This window comes from Meriones unguiculatus (genome assembly GCF_030254825.1).
Source record: "Meriones unguiculatus strain TT.TT164.6M chromosome 13 unlocalized genomic scaffold, Bangor_MerUng_6.1 Chr13_unordered_Scaffold_51, whole genome shotgun sequence".
NCBI lineage: Eukaryota > Metazoa > Chordata > Mammalia > Rodentia > Muridae > Meriones > Meriones unguiculatus.
In genome coordinates, this window is record NW_026843657.1 from 268,222 (window position 1) to 277,495 (window position 9,274).

The following is a 9,274-nucleotide window of genomic DNA, read 5'->3' on the forward strand; positions in this document are numbered from 1 at the left end:
TGAAAAACTTGGACTGCAGTTTTAGTGCAGGGTGATCTATATGGATCTATTTTCATTTTTCTACATGTAAACTTCCAGTTAGACCAACACCATTTGTTGAAGATGCTGTCCTTTTTCCATTGCATGGTTTTGGCTTCTTTGTCAAAAATCAACTGGCCATAGGTGTGTGGGTTTATTTATGGGTCTTCACTTCAATTCCATTGATCCACTGAGTGTTTTTATTCTAGTACCGTGCAGTTTTTATTACTATTGATTTATAATAGAGCTTGAGATGAAGAATGGTGATACCTACTGAAGATCTGCTATTGTACAGGATTGTTTTAGCTATTCTGGCTTTTTTATTTTTCCATATGAAGCTGAGAATTGTTTTTTCAAGGTCCTTAAGGAATTGTGTTGATATTTTGATGGGAATATCATTGAATCTGTAGATTGTTTTTGGTACGATCGCAATTTTTACTATGTTGATCCTACTGATCCATGAGCATGAGAGATATTTCTATCTTCTGGTATCTTTTTCAATTTCTTTCTTCAGAGGCTTGAAGTTTTTGGGTTTTTGTTGTTGTTGTTCATATAGGTTTTTTTACTGGCTTATTGAAGATAACAACAAAATACATTATGTTTTATTTTTTGTTTTTTGTTTTTTTTTTTTTGTTTTTTACTGGCTATTGTGAAGGGTGTTATTTTCCTATTTTTTTTCAGTCCATTTGTCTTTTGCATACAGGAGTGTATTTTTTTGAGTTTTCTTTTTTTTTTCTTTTTCTTTTTTCTTTTTTTTTTTTTTTTTTTTTTTTAGTTAACTTTATATCCAGCCACTTTGCTGAAGTGTTTTTCAACTGTAAGAGTTCCCTACAGTAGAATTTTGGGGGTCATTTTTGTTTACTGTCATATCTTCTGTGAATCAAGATACTTAGACTTCTTATTAATTTCTATCCCCTTAATCTCCTTTAGTTGTCTTATTGCCCTAGATAGGACTTTGAGTACTGTATTGAAGAGATTTGGAGAGAGTGTGTAGCCTTGTCTTGTCCCCAAGTCCAGTGGAATTGACTTAACATTTTTTCATTTAGTTTGATGTTATCTATATACTATTCTGTATATATTCTGTATATTCTGTATACTATCTTTACTATTTTTAGATATGTGCCTTTGTCCCTGGTCTCTCCAAGACTTTAAACAAGAATAACTGTTGGATATTGTCAAATGCTTTTTCAGCATCTAAGAAAATGGTCTTTTTTTAAATTTGTTTATACAGTGGATTACATTGATGGATTCCATATACTTAACCACCCTTGCATGCCTGGGATGAAGCCTACTTGGTCATGGTGGATGATATCTTTGATATGTTCTTGGATTTGGTTTGCAAGTATATTATTTAGTATTTTTACATAATTTTCCATAAAAGAGATTGGTTTGAAGTTCTCTTTCTTTTGGGGGATCTTTGAGGATTTATCAAGGTGACTGTGGTCTCACCAAAGGAATTTGGTCATGTTGCATCCATTTCTATTTTGTGAAATAATTTGGAGAATATTAGTATTCGCTCTTCTTTGAAGGTCTTGTAGAATTCTGCTCTGAAATCATCTGGCCCTTGAATTTTTTTTGGTTGGGAGTATTTTGATGGATGCCTCTATTGCCTTATTCACTATAAGACTATTTAATATCTTTACCTGATGTTGATTCAACTTTGCTAAGTGGATTTTAAAGAGAATTGTATATTTCATTTAGATTTTCAAATTTTGGGGCATATAGGCTTTTGACATAAAAGGTAATGATTCTTTGGATTTTCTCAGTGTCTATTATATCTTTTTCTTTCAGACTTTGTTGGTTTGGATAGTATCTTTCTGCCATTTACTTAGTTAGGCTAAGAATTTGTCTGTGTTTTTTATTTTCTCAAAGAACTAGCTCTTGGTATCATTGATTCTTTGAATTATTATCTTTGTTTCTAATTTATTGATATCAGCCCTGAGTTTGGTTTTTCCTAGTGGTCTACTCTTGCTGGGTGTGTCTGCTTCTTTTTTCCTAGGTCTTTCAGGTATACCATTAAGTTGCTTGTATGAGATGTCTCCAATAGCTTATGATGGCCTTTGTTGCTATTCAAACTCCTCTTAGGACTGCTTTCATTGCATCCCATATGAAGTTGAGAACTCTTCTATCAAGGTCTGTAAAGTATTCTGTTGGTATTTTGATGGAAATTGCATTGAATCTGTAGATTGTTTTTGGTAAGATGTCCATTTTTACTATGTTAACTCTGCCAAGCCATGAGTATCAGAGATAGTTCCATATTATGATATCTTCTTCTAATTCTTTCTTCAGAGACTTGAAGTTTTTTTCATACAAGTCTTTGACTTGCTTGATTATGGTCACACCAAGGTACTTTATGTCCTTTGAGGCTATTGTGAAGGGTGTTGTTTCCCTAATTTCTTTCTCAGCCCTTTTATCTTTTATATACAGGAGGGCTAAATTTTTTATGAGTTAATTTTGTCTCCAGCCACTTTGCTGATGGTGTTTATCATCTATAGAAGTTCCCTAGTAGAAGTTTTGGAGTTATTCAGGTATACTATCATATCATCTGCAAATAGTGATACTTTGACTTCTCCCTTTCCAATTTGTATTATTTTGATCTCCTTTAATTGTCTTATTGCTCTAGCAAGGACTTCAAGAACTATGTTGAAGAGATATGGAGAGAGTGGACAGCCTTGCCTTGTCCCTGAGTTCAGTGGGACTGCTTTAATTTTCTCTCCATTTAGCTTGATGTTGGCTATAGTCTTGTTGTATATTGCCTTTACCATGTTTAGGTATGTGCCCTTTATCCCTGATCTCTCCAATACTTTAAACATGAATGGATGCTGGATTTTTTCAAATGCTTTTTCAGCAACTAAGGAGATTATCATGTGTTTATTTTTCTTTCAATTTGTTAATATGGTGGATCATATCAATGGATTTTTGTATATTGAACCAGTCCTGCATACCTGCCATGAAGCCTGCTTGGTTGTAGTGGATGATATCTTTGATGTGTTCTTTTATTGTGTTTGCAAAGTATTTTGTTGAGTATTTTTGCATCAATGTTCATAAGGGAAATTGGCCTGAAATTGTTTTTTATGCTGGGGTATCCAGGGCTGCTTGCTCCTGGATAATTGGGTTCTGGAGATGCCATATTGCTCTGTCTTTTGTTGGTTGAGCTTTTATGCTGGCCTCTACCCATTTGGCTATCTTAGGTGTTGGGTGTTAGTGTCTGGTGGTTCCTAGAATCCTGTGCTGGGGAGAAGGAGAATCCCTTTGGCAGGAAGAAGATTTTTTTCAAAGGAGGCTTTCTTAGCTTTTGGGGTACGGTCACTGAATGACAGGTGTTTTTCAGGAATTGTCACAGCTCACCTTAGGCATACGGACCTTAGTGGAAATTTTCTGTGTTAGTCAAGGGGGCTCTCCTCTCACCCAGAGAAATCCTGGAGACAGCTGCCCTCATGCTGGGGTTCTTGCTGTAAATTTAGTGAGCTGAAGCTGTAATCTGGGTACCCCATGGTTTGGTCAGTTTATTTAGGGATAACTGGTTGTCCCTTAGAGCAGTATCTGGGGGTTGATCTCAGGGAACCCAGGCTTCTGTAGGTCTGAGTTTGGAGCTCTGTGCCCCAGTACCCAGGTGGTAATCAGTGGCAGGTGAGCACCACTCTCATGTGTGCAGCAGGAGGCTAGAGTCTGGAGCCCGTGGATAACCATAAACTTTTCCAGAGCTAGGTGTCCTGAGGTAGGGTGAAATGTTTCTCCCACCTTTGGGTTTTCTCCCAACAGGAAGACCCAGTCTGTACTGTTGGAGGTATGTAGAGTGTGTAGGCACTTGCTTGTGAGTGGTGGCTCCAAGCCGGTGACTGGACAAGAACCTGAGAACTTTTCCCAAGAACATTCCCATATGTGGTGGTCTTGTGGCGGTGGTGGGGTCAGCTGAGTGCTCTAAGCTGGGACCTGCTGTTTCCCTCCCTGTCGGGTTTTCTCCCTACACGGAAACCCATCCTTTAGTGCCCTGGCACACACAGTTCTATCTGTGATGGAGAGAGAGTTGCCTGGGTCTGGCAGCTGGAGCCCCACTCAGGGCTGGCTGCTATGCACCTGCAAGTCTACAGGACCTTTTCCAGATTGGGTGACATTCGGTCAGTCCCACTTGCTTCCTTCCCTGTGAGGTTTTCTTGATAGTGCGACTCCCAGTCTCTGGTGCCCTGGGATGCACAGTTCAGCCTGGGAAGGTGATCAGGACATGCTTCTTGGGTCTATTTGCTTGAAAACCTTACTCCTGCCACAACAGCCCAGGAAATTTTCCAGGGATTAGCTCGGTGCTCTGAGGTTGAACCCAATTGTTTTTCTTATCAGTGTGTTTCTTATCACCTGGTAAACACAGTCAATGGTGTTTGGGGGCCAACAGTTCCAACAATTTGTCACTGTGCAGTCTCTGTTACCCGCTGATCAGTCACAATGTGTGATCGGCCCTGCCATCTGGGATCTGTTTTTAATTTTTTCTGAATATGAGTATTTTGATTTTATGCATGAATATGAACCTCTTGTGTACCTGATCCTCACAGTAGTCTGATGATGTGCTCAGAACTCATGAACTTATAGCAATAGATAGTAGTGGGTCCCAGTTAAACACTGAAAATTGAGCCAAATTATTTGCAAGAGCAGCAAGAGCTCCTCACTGCTGAGCCATCTCTCCTGCATTATGTTGCTTATTTATGATCATCATTTACATTGCTAATATTTTCATCTTTTTATTTTTAGCTGTTTAAACATGCATTCCCTTTTAGTAAGATCTTATTAAAGTTGCAGTTTAAGCTAGGGCAGTACAGATTTCTGGAAAATGAATACAGAACTAGAGTGAATGCATAATTCCTTGTAGAAGCTTCAGTAAAGACCTCTGAGTTCTTTCAATATTTTGTGTTTGTTTGATTGACTTTTAGGGGAGGCTCTGTCTTACTATATAGGACTGGCTGTCCCGGAACTCTTTGCATAGATCATGCTGGCATCCAAATCAATAAGATACACCTGCCTCTGCTTCCTGATTGATGGAATTAAAGGCATGACAGAATACACCCAGCTTGTCCATCATTTTTTGTCGTTAGTAACTCTTCATAAATTTATCTGATGTGTACTGAATACTGTTCATCTCTTAATTTCTCTCTGTGTGTCTCTGTCTCTCTCTTTCTATTTTGCTCTTTTCTCTCTGTCTTTGTCCATATTAATTACCATGACTATTCCAAAGCTATATCCTATTCAAAAAGTTCAGATATGACACAGTTAAACTTCTTCATTCAGTTTTCTTCTAAAATGAGTTAGTGATAACATTAACACTTCTTTTTTAATACAAAAGTTTAATCTTTATTTTTAAACTAAATTTAAATAAATTTAAAATAAATTTAAATTTATTTTAAATTTCTACATGATTTAGAAAGGAAAATATACAAAACAATGATCAAAGAATAATCCTATGTTGCATACCTTTTCTTTTGTCTGGTCACTCAAAATTTGATGTTATCCACTATGATTATTGTTGCTTGCCACTCACATTATTTTTATCCATGTATTCACTGTAGTACACTTTCCCTTCCATGAATATATGAGCCCCCATTTTCATATACTAATATGCCACATCTCTGATGCCTGGGCAGAACATGATATTCAGTGCCATGTTGTCTTTTGACTGACGTCACCTATCTGTTCACCGTCCCCTGATAGTCACATCTCATTTGTAGCTAGATAAAATATCATGAATGTGTTTTTTCCTCCCACCTGTCTCATGACAGGGTCCTGACCTACTCACCCAAGTAACTGAAGATGATTCATAGATCACTCAAGAACCCAACTAATGACTACTTCATATTCATGCCTTACAAACTAATGAAACTCCTTTAACACAGGTTTCCAAAGCACACGTTTGGTTTTCCCTACAATCTAATCTTTAGGCTTTTTCTTTTCCCCTCCTTCACTTGTTGCACAGCACCCAACTGTCTAACACTAGCACTTCAGTTTCAGAAAATAAATAGAAGAAGCACTAGAATTATATGATTATATTGCAAATGAAGCATAAATTTATATTGTTGCCACTCTTTCTTTTGTACAAATGTATGGCATATTTTAGAATTCGGTGACCTTCAATGATGTGCATGTGAAATTCAGCCAAGAAGAGTGGGCTTTGCTGGAACCTTCCCAGAAGCAACTCTACAAAGATGTGATGCTAGAGACCTGTGAAAACCTCACTGCTATAGGTAAGACTGCAAATTTTCTTTCACTTTTAAAATAAAGAGACAACTCTTACTTTGTTATTGATCCTCTTCTGTAATTCCAATTTTGAATGAGGAGGAGTGAGGTGAATAAATCAGGCATGGTTCTAAGGGTCACAGAAGATATTGATTTAACTTTTGCCTTAATAATAACATGATATTTCCAATAATATATATTTTCTGGTACTATATTTTAGGCTACAATTGGGATGACCATAATATTGAAGAACATTTTCAATTTTTTTACAAGTAATAAAAGGTAACTTTATGTGCATGTTGATACAGATATGAATCTTAAATTTTAATGTGTCCTGGAAGTTTGCTGTTTTTTTGTTTGTTTTTTGGCTGCTTTTTATTTTCTGTTTTTGAAATAGTTTTTTTTTTCTGGGTATCTGTGACTTTCTTAGACTTGCTTGTTAGACCAGCCTGACCTCAAAATCACACAGATCTGCCTGATTCTGCCTCCACAAGTGCTGGGATTAAGGACATGTACCAGCACACTTGGAAGTTTTAAAGAAAAGCAACAGTGTATAAACAGCACTGCTTTAAGTGTACTGATGATCATTAAAATCTCACAATTCCATGTACTTCAATGTTCGGTATCTGATTTGCGATTGCAAGGTACTCCCCTAAGATTGAAGAAAATAAAATAATGTTGTAACTGAATATACCAATTGAATCATATGGTCATTACAGCTACTGAGTTGAACTGCCAATCTGTTTAGTCTCATTCTATCTACTCAGATATTATAAAATGTATATACATTGAATAGGTGATGAGTATGTGTCCAAAACCTTCTAATAAGCAAATATGTCATAGTACAACCAGTGTTACTCATATTCATACAGAAACATTGTAAAGTTTAGTGAAAGGAGCAGCTTATGAGAGTCAAGATTATTGTTGTGGAGAAACCTTAATCTCTATATGACATGTCTATGATGAACAAAAAACAAACTGTCTTAATTGAATGTGGCAATCTATTATTACTCTTGTAATTTAATTATGTATATCATATATCACAATGTTTCTAAGACACATGAGCATAGGGATATTGAAAGAAGCAGTGTACCTGTCTTTCTCCAAGAACAATTGATTTTGTAGTAGTTTCCACTTTGAGTAGATTTTCTGAATGTGATAAATGGTTACTGTTAATTGGTTTTACAACTTCACTGAGAATTCATCAGCAAACTCATACTGCTGAAAATACCTATGAATACTAAGAATTTGGAACTTCTTATGCATGTCTTATTCACTTCTGAAATGAAGTGTCATTCATAGAGTACAAAAATTTGTGAATGGTATTGCTGTGGTAAAACTCTGAATTCTTACAATACTCTTCATATATTTGAGAAAAGCTCTTATAGAAAAATGATGCTATAAAAGTGAATCACATAACAAACGCTCTGAACATCACAGGGATCTTCAAAAATACCCATAATGAAGGGGAATACCATGAAAGTAAATAAAGTGATAAAACTTTAAAATTTGATTCTTTTTTACCATTAGACTGAATTATAAAATTTATTCACATAGATAAATATATTTATTAGTGTAATTAAATGACTGTGGTAAATCATTCACATGTTCCAATTATCTTTGCAGGCATGAAAGCAGTCATACCGGAGAGAAACCCTTTAAGTGCACTCTATGTGGTAAAGCCTTCCCCTATACCACTGTTCTCATATGGCATAAAAGAACACACACAGGAGAGAAGCCTTACAAATGTAATCAGTGTGGTAAAACCTTTGCAAAAAACAGTCATGTCGTGCGGCATAAAAGAACACACACTGGAGAGAAACCTTATGAGTGTAACCAGTGTGGTAAAGCCTTTGCACAAAACAGTCATCTCATAATCCATAAAAGAACACACACTGGAGAGAAACCTTATGAATGTAATGAGTGTGGCAAAGCCTTTGCAGAAAACAGTCATCTCATAAGCCATAAAAGAACACACACTGGAGAGAAACCTTATGAATGTAATGAGTGTGGCAAAGCCTTTGCAGAAAACAGTACTCTCTTAAGCCACAAAAGAACACACACTGGAGAGAAACCTTATGAATGTAAACAGTGTGGTAAAGCCTTTGCACAAAACAGTGCTCTCATAAGCCATAAAAGAACACACACTGGAGAGAAACCTTATGAATGTAACCAGTGTGGTAAAGCCTTTGCAGAAAACAACACTCTCTTAAACCACAAAAGAACACACACTGGAGAGAAACCTTATGAATGTACCCAGTGTTGTAAAGCCTTTGCACAAAACAGTCATCTCATAAGCCATAAAAGAACACACACTGGAGAGAAACCTTATGAATGTGATGAGTGTGGTAAAGCCTTTGCACGAAACAGTAATCTCATAAGTCATAAAAGAACACATACTGGAAAGAAACCTTATAAATATATGCAATGTGATAAAGCGTTTGCACAGCAGAGTAGTCTCTGAAAACATGAAAAAAAAAACAGTGGAGAGGAGCCTTGTGAGGGTAATTAGTGTGATAAAGCCTTTACATTTAACAATCATCTCCTAAGACAACCACACATTCTGGAGGGAAACCACACGAATATACCTACATGGCAAAGCCTTTGCACATAACATCTCCTAATACATAAAAGAACACATACTGGAAAGAAGCTGTCTGTCTGTAACCAATGTGAATAAAACTTTTGGATTTCAGAATCATCTTCACACTCATGAAAGAAATCCTAATGGAAAGAAAATCTGTGAGTGCTTTTAACATGGTGAAACCATTCCACATTTGTATAATCTTCATCATCATGAAAGGATTCATAATGGAGGAAAACTTATGAATGTGTTAAAATGGTGAGGCTTTTCACAAATCTAGAGTCATCATCATCATAAAAGTATCCTTACTGGAGAGGAATTCTGTGACTATAAGCAATATGGAAAGGCCTTTGTGTTCCTTGGTCTATTGAGATCCAGCAGAACTGAAAAACTAGCTCAATGGAAATGACCTCCCTTTTCTAAAGGGTAAAGGGAATATGGGGAATAGGAATGGAG

At 36.5% G+C, this 9,274-nt stretch overlaps 1 protein-coding gene across 1 annotated transcript; it reads left to right on the forward strand.

Annotated features, from left to right (window-relative positions):
* Positions 1 to 7,891: 7,891 nt before the first annotated feature.
* On the forward strand, positions 7,892 to 8,698 carry LOC132651372 (zinc finger protein ZFP2-like; the record flags this gene model as incomplete). Its single annotated transcript, XM_060376602.1, has 1 exon — positions 7,892 to 8,698. A coding segment is annotated over one exon (807 nt), but the record flags the coding sequence as incomplete, so codon positions are not given.
* Positions 8,699 to 9,274: the final 576 nt, after the last annotated feature.